Here is a 20,495-nt window from a genome sequence, read left to right as displayed (position 1 = left end):
TATTAGATGGAGCACCACCATAATTCAGCTCAATGCTGGGTGGTTTTATACCCCTCTAACCTACGCCTGACATCAGGCATGGCGCAAGAAGGTTCATGTTTACTATCTGCTCCATAAAAAGTGTCCTATTCTAATGGCAGTACTTTTCTACAAGCACTAGACAAGCTGCATGCTGTTTGCACATCTGTGTCAGAAATGGGTGCACCTTAAAGATGCTGAATTCAGTCATTAGAAGGTGTGTCAACAAACATTTGGTCATTGGCCATTATCTATTTTTAGTAGAGCAACTTAACTGGTATCTGTCTGGCTGTCATCAGCTCACAAACAGTAGCTTCCACAGAGAACTGCTGTATGTGTGAACAGCCACTGTGGGTGAGCTGCTGCAATCACAATGTGGCCTGTGTGAATGTTGTACCAGTTTACAGCTACTGATACCAGTTCCTCTTCTTTTCCAGTGAATTTGCTGCAGCCCAACATCTCCTTCAGTGCTTCACCAGTGTTTCACTGGTGGCTTGAAGGGCCTGAAGTGACCAGGAGCTACAGCTCCATCATCTGCTCCGTTCAACCGCAGTATCCAGGAGGCTCCTTCCACCTGGAGTTCAGTGGTGAATCCAGCATCACCAAAACTCAGTCAGCTGTTAACCACTCAACCACCTTCTCCTTCCCTGAGGCTGATTATGTCCACCAGGGAAACCACAGCTGTGTTTATGAAGTAACTGTGTCTTCACGCTCTTTTAGATCCTCCAACACGGAACTCTTGGCCGTCACTGTGAAAGTTACAGTAATAAGATGAGCTCATCGTTTTTCTGGACTAGTTCTCCTGAAGTGTAAATGTTCTGACAGTAATTTCTCCCTCAGTATCGTTGGTTCCCATCATCAGTTTTTCAGCAGCAGCAGCAGGACTGTTACTCGTATCAGTGCCGATCATTGTTTTCCTCAAAGGGAGAAATAAGCAAAAACTGCAGAAAGCTGAGAAGACGTATCGTAGACACTGTGAGTACTTTCTGTTCAGAGGACAGTTTACTGAGGTACATTGAAACTCACAGAAGGTAAACAGAGAGTAGATACACGTGTCCAAATGTTTGTGGACACCTGCTCATTCATTATTTCTTCTGAAATCAAGGGTATTAAAAAGTATCTTATTTTCTTCTCTGCAGAACGAGCATGGATGTGAGGATTACCACCCCACCTCATCCCAAACTCCCCAACTCATCTCAAAACTAATGGATGAAGCATCATCCATTATATTTTGAAGACATTTTACAAAATCTATAAGAAATCACAAAAAGAAACATTCTTCTTGCAGACTACTTTGTTGAGTTGTTGTGGATCTCTATATTGAGAATAAACAATGAGCATGAGCAGGTGTCCCAATACTTTTGTCCATATAGTGTACCTAGGTACTGTGTAGAATGCCTTTTGGTAAAAATATACTGAAAAACTATAAAAATAAATAAATAAATAAAAAAATTTAACCAGGCAAGGAACCATGTAAAATGGTGTCATGGTTTTATAAAGAGGCCTTTAAGAAAACCCTTGTTTAAAGTGTAGAGAAATGTGCTGCTGTAAAAGATGGTTAACCACTGAAAAGATGTATTTATTTATTTATTAATTTATCTCTCCACACAATTCTTCAGGTGCCAGAGCCCCGGCGGAAAATGAGGAGACTGAGGGGGAGGAGGATGATGATTATGAAAAAGCAGAAATCGCTCTTAAACAAAGAGAGGACTCTAATCTGGTGCATCCTGTTACACTTAATAGTCTAATGCCTCTCTGGTTTGTCCGACTGGAATCTGATTGCTTAGTGGGATGAAATCTGCTAATTCACTCTTTTCCCAGTAAAGGGAGGGGATTTGGTTCTACTGGGAGGGACTTTGGATGTACGGAGAGGAGTTACGCTTGTACTGGTGGTGGTTTTGTTTGTACTCGCAAGACTTTTAATTGTACTGGGAAGAGTTCTGATTGTACTGGGAGGAATTCTGGTTGTACTGGGAGGAGTTGGGGTTGTACTGAACCAGGTGTAAGAGAATTAAAGAACTCTGGAATTAGAGATGGAGGAATTCTGGTGGCTTTTGCTTTGTGGGAGAAGACCAGACCCTCCTCTGAAAAGTGAAGCTAGGACTGAGAGATGTGGCAGAGTTAAAGGAAAGTGAATTGCTACATAAGGTGGTTTTAAGCTTTTTCATATTTCTCATATTTTAACTGTATTGTGACTCAATTATTCTGTAGGAGAAAAACACAGGATCAGGATCACCTGTTTGAGGAAGAAGATGGAGGTGAAGATGAAGATGATAATAATGAAAGTGGAGAAACAATTCTTCCAGAGAAAAAAAGATTCGGTGACTCTGATGATGACTACATCAATGTAGATGCTGATGTGGGAAAACCAGCATTGGAAAATCAGCAGCAGGTGAATGTTTATGTAAGCTGTGTAGATCATAGTCATTTGAGTCAGTACTGGTTCTAATATTGGAAATGAAGTATAATATTGGAAAACATTGACATTTTGTGGCTAAAATTGTGTCGTAAACCAGTTTTTCATTTGTGTGTTCTTATATGATCATCCTGTAGATGCCAAACACACACACGACTGCCCATGTGGAGATTGAGATGGATGATGAAGATTATTATGAGAACTCAGAGGATTCAGAGTTCTCTGATGAGGACTACATTAATGTAAACTAGATAGTGGTGATGACGTACTCTGACCAGAAAAGTCAGGAGGCCTTCATACACATTCAGCCACTAAGCTCAGAGGAGCAGCAGAGTTGATTAGACCCTCTTCCTGTCCCTCTCCGGCTGAGTGCAGAAACCTTGAATGTTGCTGCTTCTTCCTACCCATCCAGCTCCTCTCCTGGAGACTGCTTTTATGACGCTATCTTTCTGGCTGTCCCAAAACCATCTCAACCAAAGGTGTTCCCCTGGATTCAGGTCTTGTGACTGGGAAGAACCAGTAGTGAAGAACACAGAACCCATTGTCATGAAACCAGTTTGAGAGACGTCTTGCTGGAGGTAGCCTTTAGAAGATGGGAAACTGTGGTCATGAAGGGATGCACATGGTCAACATGGGGATGCAACAACACATTCAAGAGAATATTGATTGGTATGAACGGCCCAAAGTCAACCAAAAAAACCTTCTCCACACCGTTACACCTCCTCCACCAGCCTAGAATGTTCACACAAGGTAGGTTGGGTCTATGGATTCATCCTGTTTGTGCTAAATTCTGACCCTCCTATCTGTAGTGTTCCTCAGCAGAATTCCAGACTCCTCAGACTAGGCTACGTTACTCCAGTGGTGCAGTGTTGGTGAGCCTGTGCTGAGCCACTGCAGCCTCAGCTTTCTGTTCTTGGCTGACAGAAGAGGAACCTGACGTGATCTTCTGCTGTAGCTCCTCCATCCACCTCACCTGAGACACTGTTCTGCTCTCCACAGCTGTACAGAGTGATTCTCTGAGTCACTGTAGCCTTTCTGTCAGCTCCAACCAGTCTGACCATCCTCTGTTGACCCTCTCCTAGTAACAACGTGTTTCCGTCTGCTGAACTGGATGTGTTTTCTTTATTAAATCTCTGACTGTCTCAATTCCAGAAGAGGTGAGGAAAGCTTCTTCGAGCACCTGCTGAAACACTTTCTAGTGACAGATGTGAGTAACTAGGGCAGCGTCACTGCTCACACATTCAGACAGGGGGGACAGTGTGGAGGAGGCCGGCTGTGGTTTCCCTTCTGAGCTTTGCATGTGCTGCTATGTTGTTGATGCTCGGTGTAAAACATTAAGGAAAGGCCACACAAATACAAATCAGCTGGCCCTCCAGTTGGCTACCTGGAGAACTAGGGGCATGTCTGCAAGTGATTGCTGTGATTGTCTGAGTTCATCAACAGTCAAAATCAGTTCTGATCTGAATCAGCTCCAATATCCCTGTTCAGTCTTGTCCTCTCCTTCTCACCTCCACTATAGAAAGGAAGCAGTAGGAAGGAAGGGTGAGAACAGGAGCAGCAAGTGGGTAAAATAAGAGTTTTTAAAGTCGGCACAGACAGCAGTTTAACCTTAAGGCCACTACGTATTACTAATGCTGAGAGAATGGCAGTGGACACTAGTAATCTGTTTATTACGAGTGTCCACTGTAATACACTGTAATACACACACTCACACCTAGGGGGCACCATAGCCAATTTAGCATAGCCAATTCACTTACCATGTATTGTGGGAGGAAACCAGAGCAACCGGAGGAAAACCACATAGAGATGGGGAGAACACACCAAACTCCTCACAGAGACCAGAGCAGGAAAAGGTTCTACAGGGAGGTTCTATGGGGATGTTCTATAAGGTTCTATGGGGTGAGTTCTATAAGGTTTTAAGGGGAGGTTCTAAGGTGAGATTCTAAAAGGTTTTATGGGGAGGATCTATGGGGTAAGTTCTATGGGGAGGTTCTATAAGGGGAGGTTCTATAAGGGGAGGTTCTATGGGGTAAGTCATCTCTTTGAATGTCCTCAATGTTAAGGGCATAAAAAAGGAATGAATGGCGGAATGTTCAGAGATGATGTCACAATGGGCAGCTCTCCCACACACAGCTGAGAGAACGGGAGCGGTGCCCTTTATCTCCACTGCTCTCCAGTCCTGTCTGTGCATGGAGGAGCTTCTGGACCAAGCATCAAGTGGACAAAAGTTTGTGGACAGAGATCTATTAGCCAGACATTTTGAATGAGCTAATGTACCAACTATATGCCATAGCAACACCTTAGCAACAAACACAGCAACATTACTGAGCCACAATCACTCTCTAGTTAACGATGAATAAATGTATTGATGGTAAACACTGTATATTATAATTAGCTTAACGATGATCTTAATTACCCATGTTGATCAGTAGTGTTGTGTTTATGAGCTCTGAGCTCCACTCACGTCTTTCTCCTTCTTCTCCTCCATTTCCAGTCTAACTGAAGAGGTGACGTCTGTCTCTCACGCTCTCCACGCTGAAAAAAGCACTGGAACATAGTGATGTCACAGTCAACCTGCCCCGCCCCTTAGTTACCGTTGCTAACCAGCTCCATCAGAATTCTTTATTCGCCAAGGACCAGTGCAAGGAATTTCAAGTAATGAATAAAGGACATCATTATTATTACTGTTGTTGTTGTTCATTTATAATTAACAATAATGGCGATATAAATATATTCAAATATTTAAAACTGTAAACATAACCGTTATTATTAATAGTAAAATAAATGATATAAATGAATTAATACAGTGTAATACCTGTAACTGTCAGGCCCTTGGCACGCGCTCAGCAGCCGGCTTCCCTCATTAAGCGGATCAAGGTCAGCTGGGACTGGAGCTTCTTAAGCCGTGGCTTTGTTTTCTCTCGTTGTCGTGAATCAGCTCTGTTACAGACCTCTGTAGCACTGCGCTCTACGCTCTGCTCAAAGAGGAAGTGGACCGATCCTGTTGTTGCCTGTTTGGTCTTATGTCTGTTATCCTTGTTGCTCTGTCTGCTCTGCTAATCTAAGCCCTGATGCCTCCCTGTTTCACTGAAGTCTTGCTTCTCTGTTTTTCCTTCATTGTTTTGGTTTGTTGGTTTTTCCTGCTTCCAGGTTTCTGTTCAATGTTTTTTCAACACCTCACTTGTGTTCTTTCTCCTGGCCCAAGCTCCGTCTAGTGTTCTGCTTTTGTATGATGTGTTTCTCGTTTTCCTGAATACTGCTCAGCTTCCTCCCAGTCCCAGCTGTGTTACTGTGTCCAGTTTGAGTTGTGAGGTTTTGATTTTGTTTCTGGTTCTGTGCATTAGATTGCTGTTCCCCCGGTTGTGCTTTGCTTTGTTGTGTCTGTTTACTTTTGCCCAGGTTACATTAAAGTCCTGCATCGTCCATCCCTGCAAGTGTTTCCTTGTGTTCACTGCCACGTCTGACCAGGTATGACAGTAACTAATAAATTATTTATTATCATTATTATTATTGAAAACAACTGTATCATTTAAAACATCACATCTGTAATACATAAAGGAAATTATTATTGTGGTTGTCATTATTTATTAACAATAATAACAATGGCAATATTTACATATTTAATGTGCTAAAATGCCTTAAGATGAAACGATTAGCCTCGTTAATAAGTGAGTCTATGACTGGAGCTGCTGCTGCAGATATGTCTGACCTGTAGGTGGCGCTGCTGAGTCGCTTTTCATCCTGAATCAGTGTGTGAAACTGGACTGAATTGTCTACTTATGTCTCTTTACCCTGAACTGTCTCCGTTTTGTTGTGCTAATAACCACAGTATGAGGAGGCCTGGAAAAAATGACCTTAACGTGGTTTCAGACTGACCTAAAGTGACCTTCACCTTTAAGTTCCATAATGAGTGTAAACAGTCCTTATTTCCCAACATGAACCCAGACCCAGATTCATTTGAGAAACTATGAACTGAAACTCCATGGCAGCATTTGAAAACCATTAATATGCAACATTATGGGCTGTTTAATTTAGACGTCTAATAGACTGTAGTGTCTAAACGATTAACTCCGGCATATATTAAATATAACAGCAGTTTATTAGTTCTTATCTCCTGCTCTCCGGGACCCTCACCTCACTTGGCCTTGGAGAGGCAATCTCCCCGCACCCTCCCACAAGCCTTTGCAAGGTCTAGGCCACAGAGACCAGCTACAGTTTGTTTCTCTAGTTCCAGTGCATTTAAACATTCAGTTCAAGTAAGGATGCTACAGATTTATCAATTCTTCTGTTTACAGACCGTCACTCTCCCTTTTCATGACGGTCATGAACTGAACTACATCCAGTTTTTTCACATATTTTTTTATTTTAAGATATGACTCTTCTCATCCCACCTACCACCTGGGAGTCCATGTTCAAGTATTTTCCAAGTATCGGTCAATAGATGCTCTAAATTCAGTTCAGGATGAGAAGATTACAGAGAGGACGTAATGTAAACGAGATAAGGGGTAAAGATAAATTTACCATAACTCTGAAAGTAAATGTGTTCCCCTTTTACTCACATACTGAATTTACATACATATGGTCACCTGAAGTAATTCATAATTAATATACTGGCCTTTGGCCAGAGTAAGATCTTCCTGTCGTGAGTATTCAATCAAAAACCTCTAATCAGCATTAGTGAACAGTTCAGTTGTTTTTTGTATTGACTTTTACTGTTGTGACTTCTACATAGCCTGGTATACATAGAGACTAAATCTATAACCACTAGACTACTATAATAACACACAAAGTAAAGTAACAGCAAATGTTACATGTATTATGATTATTATTATTAGTGAAAAATAAGGGATTAAAGACTGCACACACTGCTTTCAGAATATAGAAGAGTATATATGATATACAAGCTGACAGCCCTAGTTTCTCTAAAGCAGGAAAGTACGAGCAGTTGGCGTCATCACTCGACTATATGTTCAAAGTGTCAACAAGTAATAAATAATAGGAAAAGGGAGTGGTATTGAGACATTGGCAAAAAACAAAATAGATAAAAGGGGAAAAAAGCCTTATAAAATCAATTCAAGTTTATTTATAAAACAACGAATGTCATCACAAAGCATTTAACAGAGATCTGGGTATAAATACCTAGAATAAAACCCAGGAATAAAAACAATAAATCAATACTGAATTAAGAGAATATGGAAATGCGCCGTCAAGCCATAAAAGATGAAAACGTGAGTGAAATGTTGAAGTCCAGGCAGGTATGCATGGTCATGCAGTGAGGTGAGGATGAATCAACACGAGGCTCTAGATCAGGACAGTGGGCTGTAGGATAGTCGAGAGCCAGGTCTGGTGGTACAAGGATGGAATAGCTGGAACTGGGCATCTCAATACATGGTAGAGAGAGAGAGAGAGAGAGAGAGAGAGAGAGAACAGAAAGGAGGGGGGAAAACAAGGGGTGAGGAGATCCAATGGGTAGGGTGGGAGTCAGATCACGGCAAGCTTAAAACATCAACAACAAAAAAAAACAGTAAAGGTTTCAAGCACATTTAAAACACATCTTAGATAAAACAAGGCCTTGATTCACAGGGAAAGTCCTAACTACATAAACATACTCAAAAGGATTAGATACAATAAAAATGTTCCTTCCCTAAATTCAGGCCTCTTTTGCCACAGGACTTACTGTACAAATGACACGGGTAGAATTGATCAAGGTCATAACAGTAGAGACAGAATTGTGGCCAAAATACATTTGCAAAGAAACAGACATATCTACCACTCTGAGAAAAAGGCCTCGAATGAACAGGATAATACAGCAGTCTCGAGCACAAGCACTGCAATCCATATGATCAGTCCATAAACATTTTCCATTTACCAAACATGGATTTCTATCATCCCGTACAGAACAGCTCAGCCAGTTTGGATGAAACACTTTGTTTTGAACACAGAAACTCACAAGAGACATCGGTATGATTGACTAACTAAACATTAGGTGGTGCATTGTCCTTGTGTGTGAAAAAGGATAGGAACCAGATTCCTGGGGGCCTGAAAGGAGGTCAAGGGTGCACAATGTTCTGGGCCATTTTCAAGAAGAAAATTAAGAAAGGGATTTAAGAGTATGAGCAGACTGGTGTACAACCTGTAAACGTAGATTAGAAAGACAATAATAATCAGAACCTGTAATCAGATCAGGACAGAACAGTGTTAGTATGAAAACAGGCTACAGCAGCATGATTAGAATACCCCCAGAGTTGCTTCTTCTGAAGTGGGAAACTGATAGTAGTCCAGAATCCTGCAAAAGAAATGTACGTTACTGGTTGTAGGGTTTAAGAAGTTCTCCAAGATGCTGTGGGGACAAACAATCGAGAGACTCATTTCAGAAGAAGTATTTTATAATCAACATGGAATTTAACTGGAATCCAGTGCAGGGACGAGAGAATAGACACATGTGGTCACAATTTCAAGCTCTAGTGAGCAGTCAAGCCGCTGCATTCTGAACTTATTTAATGACCCTGAGCTTATTTAAAGATTTACATAAACTTCCTACCATAGCAGCATTACATTAATCCAATCTTGAGGTTATAAATCTATATAAATTTAATAGAGTGCGCGACTGAGTGAGCTCATTTGTGTTCTGTTCTGTTTTTTTTTTATATACATTTTCCTTTGACTTGTTTCATAAATTCAATATCACTGTAACTTACCTGGAAGTATTCAGCTGTGTGCTTGTGGTGAAGCGTCCTTCACATCTGCTTGAAGCCACACTACCACATCACAGCCAGCCAGCCAGAGTTGCAGGTGGACAGACAGCGAGCTACAGATTTGTAGATGGTAAAATAGAACGAGCTGCAGATGAACAGAAAAACAACCACAGAGCTGCAGATTTAAAGACAAACACAGTTGCAGACAGTCAGAGTTGGAACCAGAGTCTAAACAGAATGAACTGCAGATTTATAACCAGAGAGGTATAGATTGACAGACAGACAGACAGACAGACAGACAGAGATGCAGAAGGACCGAAAGCCAAGGGACATACATACAGTCAAACAGAGTTGCAGATGCATAGTCGGAAAAACAGCCAGCCAGCCAGCCAGCCAGAACTGCACATTGAAAGAAAATTAGCCACTAAATTGCCACACAGTCGCAGATAGACACAACCAGCCAGAGATGCAGATAGTCAGACAGTTTCACATGGATACAGCGTTTCATATGGATAAACACAGCCAGAGTTGCTGCCAGAGCCTTAGCAGGATGAATTGCAGAGTTTTAGATGGAGACAGACAGAGATGCAGAACGGTAAGCAGCCAGCGAGCCAGCCAGAGTTGCACAAGGACAGCCAGTCCAGCCACAGAATCACACATGGAAAGAAAGCCAGCCAGCCACAAAGTTGCACATGGACATGCAAACAGCGCCACACACAGTTGCAGACAGACACAGTTTAAAATGGACAGCCACCCAGTCAACCAGTTGTAGATGGACAAACAGCGAAATACACACTGCCAAACAGTCAGAAAGACAGCCATCCATTGAACTGCACATGGATAGACAGCCAGCCATCAGAGTTTAAACAGAACGCAACAAAATTGCAGATTCATAGACAGCCAAAGAGTGCTGATGGACAGACAAGCCAGAGAGTGTTGATGGACATTCACACAGCCAAATATAGTTACAGACGCACAGTCAGAAAGACAGCCAGCCACAGAGTTGCACATGGATAAACGGTCAAAGCAGCACACAACAACAGAGACGCAGACACATAGTCAGAAAGAAAGCCATCACTGCACCTGACAGCCAGCCAAACAAAGTTGCAGAGGGATTATCATACATTTGCAGACGGATAGGGAGTTTCACATGCATAGACAGCCAGTCAGAGTAGCTGCCAGAATCTAAACAGAATGAACTGCAGCTTTATAGACAGCCAGAGACAGGTGTAGATGGACAAAGGAACATACAGTCAAACATGGTTGCAAATGCATAGTCAGAAAGACTGCCAGAGTTGCACATTGACAGACAGACACTGAATTGCAAACAAATGGCCAAGCAGACAGCCACACAGGTGTAAATGAAAAGGCAACCAGAGTTTTAAATGGAGAGACAGCTAGAGATGCTAAAGAACAGGCAGCCAACCAGAGATACACATGAATAGCCAGGCAGCAAGCGTTGCACATGGACATGCAGACAGCCATAGACAGTTGCAGATGGAGTGACAGCCAACCAGCCTGCCAGAGTTGCAGATCCTAAGGGAATGAGGGCGCTGGTGAGTGGGTCTTCTAGGAGCCACAGTTAACCTATAAGGGGGGGGGGGGGGGGGGGACACCAATAGCATTAGGATAAAGCAATTACTTACATCTAGCTTAGCTTACCAGTATACATCAACAAGGCCATGTAAACAAGACATGTAAATAATGTCGTATTGTCATTTTAGGATGTGATGACCACCCCTATAGCAAGCACTTGGTTCACTCCAGGCTAAGCAAAGAACGAGCGCCTTATGTAAAGAGTGTGCGACTTGTCTCTTTCATGTTCCGTTTAGACTTGGTCTATACTTTCCATTGACTTTTTTGCACGAATTCAATAAACATCACTGGATGTATTCAGCTGTGTACTTCTGGTAAAGTACACACTACCACAACACAGAGACAGCCAGCCAGAGCTGCAGATGGACAGACAGCAAGCTATCGTCTTGTAGACAGATAAAACAGAACAAGTTGCAGATGGACTGAAGAACAAATACAGAGCTACAGATTTATAGACAGACAGTTGCAGACTGAGAAGAGGGACATACATACAGTCAAAGAGTTGCAGATGCATAGTCGGAAAAACAGCCAGCCAACCAGAACTGCACATTGAAAGAAAGTTAGCCACTGAATTGCCACACAGTTGCAGATGGATACAACCAGCCAGAGATGCAGATAGTCAGACAGTTTCATATGGATAGACACAGCCAGAGTTGCTGCCAGAGCCTTAGCAGGATGAATTGCAGAGTTTTAGATGGAGACAGACAGAGATGCAGAACGGTAAGCAGCCAGCGAGCCAGCCAGAGTTGCACACAGACAGCCAGTCCAGCCACAGAATCACATATGGAAAGAAAGCCAGCCAGCCACAAAGTTGCACATGGACATGCAAACAGCGCCACACACAGTTGCAGACAGACACAGTTTAAAATGGACAGCCACCCAGTCAATCTGTTGCAGTTGGATATACAGCCAGTCAGAGTTGTAGCCAGAGTCTAAACAGAACCAACTGCAGATTTATAAACAGCCAGAGAGTTGTAGATGGACAAACAGCCAGAGTTGTGGATCGAAATACACACTGCCAAACAGTCAGAAACAGTCACACAGTCAGAAAGACAGCCAGCCATAGAGTTGCACATTGTTAGACAGCAAGCCATTGAACTGCACATGGACTGACAGCCAGCCATCAGAGTTTAAACAGAACGCAACAAAATTGCAGATTCATAGACAGCCAGAGAGTGCTGATGGACAGACAAGCCAGAAAGTGTTGATGGACATTCACACAGCCAAATATAGTTACAGACGCACAGTCAGGAAGACAGCCAGTCACAGAGTTGCACAGGAATAGACAGACAGAGCCTAGGCAAAACCAGTTTTAAAAACTGTGATGGAACTATGCTAAACAAGTCCTTTTCAGTAACTGAAGCAGGTCTGCTTTGGAGCTGGTGCACCATTTATTAACACAAAAAGCTGTGGTTAGAGAGTGATGTGCAGGCTAGATCATCTGTTACATGAATCAGATCTTTACGGTGAGTCGGTAGGGAGATTATATGCCTTATATGTAAAGAGAGCTACCTCAGATTAAAAGTTGGACTGACACACAGACACTGAAAGTTGCAGATGGATGGACAACCAGCCAGAGTTACAGATGGACAAAGAGATAAACATATACAGACAGTCACACACTGTTGCAGATGGAATAGATAAAAAGACTTAGCTTTTTATCATAAGTATGCCGCCACGACCAGACCTGTAAAGAAAACTGTAATAGTTAAAACCTGGGGGAGTGGATTCATTCAGGGCCATGTATTCATTAGACATGGTGAACTAAGGTGGTTATCCCTAATAAAGTCATTGATAATGTTTGGTTACAATGTGTGGGACCAACACAGGTTAGATACTGCAGGGTTTGTCAGAAATATGAGCTAGAGACAATTTTTAACACAAGCAGAGCAATGGCAGAATTAATGATTGGAATAAAGTAAATCATGTAAATCACTGGCCCTACCCAGTCACACCAGTCAGGTAAGTCAGTCCTAGCATAGTACCTTCTTGATGTTCCCGGAGAGATCAACAAACCCCAGGGAGCACAGATGAAGCCTTTCTTTGCAGAAGGGGACCGGACGTCAAACCTGCAGCCAGTGGTGGAGCGTGAAGAGTTGGCTGAACGGCTTGCTCCCTCATCAGTAGATGGGCATGGGGCTAGAAATGACGATCCTGGCAGCGGTCTTCTTCCATATGTTGTCTGGGAGCCTGCAGTAGTGGTCCTCCAGGACACTGGCACCTTGGAGTTACCCTTTGTGACAGATATTAATTAGTGTTTTAGAAGAAGTCTCCAAAAACGAGAACACCACCCTGAGTAGTTGTCCTTCGCTGAAGACAAAGTGCCGAGGACATTTTACCGGTTTCCCTGGTCACGCTGACTCTCCCAGGGCCTCTCCACTGCCACCGTATTCCTTGAGTAAACACAGGGGTTAGTAAGTTAGTAAAGCAAAATAATATAAAGTAACACACTAGATAACACAAGGATTAAAACTGGCTAAGAAACAAGCCAATGCTAATATTAAAGAAAATAAAGAAATGCCTAGGAGTAACAAGCAACATGAGAGGTCTTGTGGACAGAGGAGATTAAAAATTGTGTGCTGCTCACTAGCACTTGGAGGGGGGTTCAATTGTCTGCAATCACTCCTTTATTTACATGTAGACCTATATGTAAACCATGGCTTTGTAGCTCATCCTCAGGTAAAAGAGAAAGAGTGAGAATAGAACAATCCACTAAAAGTTATTTGGTTTACTACACCACAAACCCCCAAACCCAATCAAAAACCCTAACATTCAAACAAACATACAGTCATTACACCAATACACACTTTGACGCAGATGACAGCAAAGTACGACCTTCGGCTCCAGCAGATGGACGTTACAACAGCCTCCTTGAATGCTTTAATTAATTGTGAGATCTGTAAGAAGCAACCAGAGAGATTTAAGCGAAAATAAAACATGGTGAAAAGATTTTCTGTAAAATGATTAAGTCATTGTATGCTCTCAAACAGTCTGGAAGAACCTAGGGGGTGCATTATGATCTAGATGAAAATGGCTTTACACAGAACCTAGATGACCATTGTGTCCAAAACAAGCACACTAAAATCAGGTGGATAATACTAAGAATCTGGATTAAGGATCATTTACCAGTTTTCCTACCCTGAGGATGAAGAATCTGGATTAATTCTAATAAGGTTGTTCGATTTTCTGACGTTCTAATTACAAATCATGCAAGGGACAGACAGTCTCGATACTGCAAGATTTGTCTGAAACATTGAGTGACACTGATATTATTTTTTCTGCTTGTATCAAAAAGTAATATCGCACACACACACACACACCTGCCAACTGTCCAAATCACCAAGAATGAACGACGGACCCCAGGCGGCCTCTTCGATCCTTGAGTCTGTCTTTTTCGGAAAGGTGTCCAGAAGTGTGCGGCAGTGCTCCTTCAGGGCCTCGCTGAGTCAGGTGGAGAACAGTGGAGAAAGATGATGCTGAAGGTGTCACACTGCCGAAGCACCAATGGAAGCCTGTTCAGGACACAGGCACCTAGAAAACAGGAGACAGCGGCGTTACTCTTTGGGCCCAAAATGTAAGTGTTTCACAGTGGAATCTCCAACAATGAGAACACGACAACTCGCCCAGGCTGCCTCCGGCCTAGTCTTCCATCTGTGGAGTTTGGTCTGTCTCTACAACAGCAACTAGATCTGCGGTTCAAGCAGGACGAGCTCCATGCAGAGCGTCTGTTCCTCCGCGGTCGCCATGTTCCTCGAGTGTAAACACAAAGACAGAAATGCAAAAGTCAGTTAGTGAGAAAAAGTACTGTACAGTAACACAGGTAGCAGATAGCACAGGGATTACAAGATAAATAAGACAAAGCCAATATTAAGGCTATAAAGTAGGGATAGTTGCAATTACGTCACAAGCTTTCAAAGCAGGACCGCATCGAAACAGCAATTTGGAGTCTTGCTCAAAATACTAGCTGGTCCTATAGATCCAGTGTGCAAAAGAGGGTTATAGATACACTCTGATGAGAGCTATCCAACTACTGTTTTTGGGTTGTTCCAATAGACAAAGTATAAAAGAACCATTAAAAGAACTGGTGGATGTTTGTATGTTTTGTTGTGTTTTCAGTGGGTTTGTGGTGCAGTAAGAAAAAAAACACTTAGTGGATGGTTTGCTCTGCATTTTTTTCTTATTAGTTTGAAGACAACTTACAAAGCCGCAACCATTACAACATGTACAAGACCTGATCCAAGTTGGACAGTCACTAAATTGTCACAGTTCATTTGGGTCAGACAAGAACACTGGACTGCAGTCAAGCATGTAAGGAGGTACTTAAAGGCTCCAACTAATCATGGACTGTGTTACCAGAAGAGAGGAGAGAAACTGAAGCTTGAGGCACACAGTGATGCAGATTTGGCTTCAAATACAGAAGACAGGCGAAGCACAACAGACTCCGGTTTTAGTCCAACTAAAGATGGTCCTCTTACTCTCTGCTCGGTCTACATGTGAAGGAGAATATATGGCACTCGCTGTTACCATTCAGGAAAGCTTGTACCTCACACAGCTACTAAGTGCCATGAACAGTGATCACCAATATGCACCTGTGAAAATACCTGAAGACAATCAAGAAGCAAATCACTTCCCATGAACCCTGTATGGTGACAAAGATGAAGACACGACCACATTAGACACCACTTAATTCGATCAGTGCTCCATGAGTGTTAAATAACTGAACACTGTCCCACAGCAGATATGGTTATGAAAAAGCCAAACCTTTTAAAGAGGAGAGTATTTGGATCAGTATACAACACTTACAAACATGACAGATAGAAGCTAGAGTCAAAATGAGAAAGGGAATCTTTGTAGGGTACAACAAGAACAGTCCATCAGACCTAGTCTATTTTACATACACAGGTCCTCAAACACAGACTGGTGAAATTTCTTACAGAGTGTGTTACTGAACACCAAACCCAGACTGACCAGTCAACAGCAGATGACTTCCATGGGGAGAGATGTGTACCCCCATGCCAACAGCTAACCGTGTTCAGACTCCAGAAGAGGTAAAAGGGTTTCAAACTGACGCTTAAGATGGCGTTTAAACAAAGGTTGACATAACAAACACTATTCAAAGAGAGACAGGAAAGCACCTCAGTATTTAAGCTGACTGTGTGTCAGATATTAAAGACCAGATACTGACCAATACTGACTACTGTTACAGGGTCTGTAATGTACCACAGAGCTTCAAAGAGGTGTTCAACAAAATCACAGTTTGAGTTGATGCAGATGACCTTGAGCTCCACCAGGTGGACGTTACAACATCCTACTTGTATGCACAGATTGATGGTGAGATGTGTATGGAGCAACCAGAGGGATTTAAAGGAAAGACAAATACAGGTGAAAAGGTTTTCTGTAAACTGAATAAGTCACTGTATGCTCTCAAACCATCTGGAAGAACCTGAAACATGATTATTAAGATGAAAATGGCTATACACAGAACCTAGATGACCATCATGTCTTCAACAAACACCCTGAAAACAGCAGGATGATACTGATAATCTGGGTTGAGGATCTCATCATTGCTGCCAGAAACAATGACTTACTCATGGAGGTGAAAAAAAGGCAAACAACATTCAAGATGAAGAAAAACTGAACTATTTTCTAGGTACTGATTTCAAAGTCAAGGAGCAGTAAAGAGGAGTCAAAAGAAGTACACATCAAAAGTACTAGAACAATTTGGTATGTCTGCTAAGGTCAACCCCATGTAGACAAAAGTCACAGTGTAACAAGTAGTGATTCTCTTGATCCTACAAGATCTCACAAAGCAGCAGGTAGATTGATGTATGTGAAGAGCCAAAGGTGTGGGGGGCATTAGGTAGCAAGGAAGCTTAGTAATGTGGACAAATTCAGGCCTCACTGTATTGAAGACCCTTATTTAAGGAACATAAGGTTCTAATACTCATTGCAAGTTTTTACATGGTTCCATTTTTTATATATTCATGTTGTGTGTAGGTTTTACGCCTTACAATTAACTTGCTCCCCATATGGCTATTGGGATAAACTTTACACAGGAGGACTCTGTGGGACAACGGCAGCATTCCTGAATAGAATCACAGAAACTCAAACCAAGGACTTCCCTGGTTTAGACTTTCCTTTCATAAGGAAACACCCAGGATTTATAAACTGTCTTCAGAGAGAAGGACATCTGAAGTAAAAAACACCTCGGTGAGAGCTACTGTTTTCAATTGTTCCAATGGACACCAAGTATGAAAGAACGGTTAAAAAAAAACTGGTGGATGTTTGTGTGTTTTTACTGGGTTTGTGGTACAGAAAAAAAAATACAAACACTTGGTGGATTCTTTTCTTTTTAATCTAAAGACGACTTAAAGCTGCAACAGTTACAATGTGTACAAGATCTGATCCAAGTTGGACCGTCAGTAAATTGTCGCAGTAGGAGAAACTGACACTTGAGGCACACAGTGATGCAGATTCAGCATCAAATACAGAAGACAGACGAAGCACAACAGACTCCGGTTTTAGTCCAACTAAAGATGGTCCTCTTACTCTCTGTTCTCTACATGTGAAGGAGAATATATGGCACTGTCTGCAACCACTAAGGAAAGCTTGTACCTCACAGCTACTAAATGCCATGAACATGTGATCACCAATATGCACCTGTGAAAATATTGGAAGACAACCAAGAAGCAATCGCTCTTTCCATGAACCCTGTATGTTGATAAAGATGGAAAGATGTATGTAGACATTAGACACCAGTATTTGATCAGTATACAACCCTTACAAATGTGTCAGATAGAAGTTAGACTCAAAATGTTAAAGGGAATCTTTGTTAGGTAGGACAAGAACAGTCCATCATACCTAGTCTACTATCCAGACACAGGGAAAGTCCTCAAACACAGGCTTATGACATTTTTTTACAGAGTGTGTTACAGAACCCCAAACCCAGACTGACCAGGTAATAGCAGCTGATTATTTCCATGGGGAGAGATGCGTACCCCAATGCCAACAGCTAACCGTGTTCAGACTCCAGAAGAGGTAATGCCAACAGCTAACCATGTTAACCCACCCCAGAAGAGGTTCAAGAGTTTCAACCTCATGCTCAGGGATGGCGCTTAAATAGAAGGAGACAGACATAGTGCACGCCATCTAAAAAGAGAGAGGAAAGCACCTCAGTATTCAGCTGACTGTGTCAGATATTAAAGACCAGATCATCACAGATACTGACTTCTGTTACAGGGTCTGTTTTGGGTTTATGCAGATGACAGCACAGTATGACCTTCAGCTCCACCAGATGGACATTACAACAGCCACTTGCACAGACTGATTGTGAAATGCATATGGAGCAACCAGAGGAATTTGAAGGAAAATCAAGAGGTGAAAAGGTTTTCTGTAAACTGAATAAATCATTGTATGCTCTCTGGCCAGTGACTTCTTTAGAGTCTATAGATCATATATTTAACAGCCCACGTTCAGTGTGGGAGCTGCTTGTACTCTGAAAGCCAAACCTTTTAAAGATGAGAGTATTTGGATCAGCATACAACACTTACAAACATGACAGATAGAAGCGAGACTCAAAATGAGAAAGGGAATGATTATTTCCATGGGGAGAGATGTGTACCCCCTTGCAAACAGCTAACCGTGGTGATCAGATTCCTGAAGAAGTTCAAGAGTCTCAAACTGATGCTAAGGACATGGTACACACTATTCAAAGAGAGACAGGACAGCACCTCAGTATTTAGCTTACTGTGGGTCAGATATTAAAGACCAGATACTGACCAATACTGACTACTGTTACAGGGTCTGTAATGTACCACAGATCTTCAAAGAGGTGTTCAACAAAATCACAGTATTGGGTTGAAGCAGATGACCTTGAGCTCCACCAGATGGACGTTACAACAGCCTACTAGCATGCACAGATTGATGGAGATGTATATGGAGCAAACAGAGGGAACACAAATTTAAAGGAAACACAAATACAGGTGAAAAGGTTTTCTGTAAACTGAATAAGTCACTGAATGCTCTCAAACCATCTGGAGAAACCTGAAACAACATGACCATTTACACAGAACCCAGCTGACCATCGTGTCTATAACACACACCCTGAAAACAGGAGGATGATACTGATAATCTGGGTTGAGGATCTCATCATTGCTGCCAGAGACAATGACTTACTCATGGAGGTGAAAAAGAGATCAACAACATTCAAGATGAAGTATCTAGGAAATCAGAACCATTTTCTAGGTACTGATTTGGATCAAAGTCAAGGAGAGGTAAAGAGGAGTCAAAAGAAGTACACATCAAAAGTACTAGAACAATTTGGTATGTCTGCTAAGGTCAACCCCATGTGGACAAAAGTCACAGTGTAACAAGTAGTGATTCTGTTGATCCTACAAGATCTCACAAAGCAGCAGGTAGATTGACTTATGTGAAGAGACAAAAGGGGGGGGGGTATTAGGTCATTAGGACATCTGAAGTATAAACACCTCAGTGAGAGCTATCTAACTCCTGTTTTTGGATTATTCCAATAGACAAAGTATGAAAGAACCATTAAAAGAACTGGTGGATGTTTGTATGTTTTGTTGTGTCTTCAGTGGGTTTGTGGTGCAGTAAACAAAATAACACTTAGTGGATGGTTCTCTCTGCATTTTTTTATTTTTGATTTCAAGACGATTTACAAAGCCGTAACCGTTACAACGTGTACAAGACCTGATCCAAGTTGGACCGTCAGTAAATTGTCGCTGTTCATTTGGCTCAGACAACAACAACACTGGACTGCAGTCAAGCATGAAAGGAGGTACTTATAGCCTTCAACTGATCATGGACTGTGTTACCAGAAGAGAGGAGAGGAACTGAAGCTTGAGGCACACAGTGATGCAGATTTGGCTTCAAATACAGAAGACAGGCGAAGCACAACAGACTCCAGCACTAAAGACGGTCCTCTAACTCTCCGCTCGGTCTACATGTGAAGGAGAATATATGGCACTCGCTGTTCCAACTTAGGAAAGCTTGTACCTCACACAGCTACTAAATGCCGTGAACAGTGATCACCAAGATACATCTCTGATAATACCTGAAGACAACCAAGACGCAATTGCTCTTTCCATGAACCCTGTATGGTGACAAAGATGAAGACACGTCCACATTAGACACCACTTCATTAGATCAGCGCTTCATAAGTGTAAAATAACTGAACCCTGTCCCACAGCAGATATGGTGGCAGATGTTATGACAATACCTGCAACTAAGCTGAAGCTGGAGTTAGTTAAGAGCTTTGTGTTAAACAGGTAAGTGTTGTGCTGTGGAATGCCATGTACAGTGTGAGAGCAAGTGAGGCTCGAATCAACTGATGGGTTACACACTAACCATTTTACACAGCAATTTACCTAAAGAACTCTTCACAACAGGAGCTTAAACAGCAGTTTGAAACCACCTCCATACAACATGCTGACAGGGAGAAAGCCTAACCTAGACTCAAAGTGTTAAAGGGAATCTTTGTAGGGTAAGAACAGTCCATCATACCTAGTCTACTATCCAGACACAGAGAAAGTCCATAAACACAGACTGGTGAAATTTCTTACAGAGTGTGTTACTGAACACCAAACCCAGACTGACCAGTCAATAGCAGATGATTATTTTCATGGAGAGAGATGTGTAGCCCCTTGAAAACAGCTAACTGTGGTGATCAGATTCCTGAAGAGGTTCAAGAGTCTCAAACTGATGCTAAAGACACACACTATTCAAAGAGAGACAGGACTCAGTATTCAGCT

At 42.2% G+C, this 20,495-nt stretch overlaps 1 protein-coding gene across 1 annotated transcript in view; it reads left to right on the top strand.

Annotated features, from left to right (window-relative positions):
- The first annotated feature begins 406 nt into the window (after positions 1–406).
- The window catches only part of LOC140565093 (uncharacterized), a 475,962-nt gene continuing 455,873 nt past the window's right edge, over positions 407–20,495 (top strand). The window contains exons 1-2 of the mRNA XM_072690905.1: positions 407–769; positions 6,933–6,939. Of these exons, the coding sequence (XP_072547006.1) occupies positions 407–769; positions 6,933–6,939 (370 nt within the window). The remainder of the gene's footprint in view (positions 770–6,932; positions 6,940–20,495) is intronic.

The sequence above is a fragment of the Salminus brasiliensis genome, chromosome 11, assembly GCF_030463535.1.
Source record: "Salminus brasiliensis chromosome 11, fSalBra1.hap2, whole genome shotgun sequence".
Lineage (NCBI taxonomy): Eukaryota > Metazoa > Chordata > Actinopteri > Characiformes > Bryconidae > Salminus > Salminus brasiliensis.
Note: the sequence above shows the minus strand (reverse complement) of the source record. Positions and strands in the feature narration are given on the sequence as shown.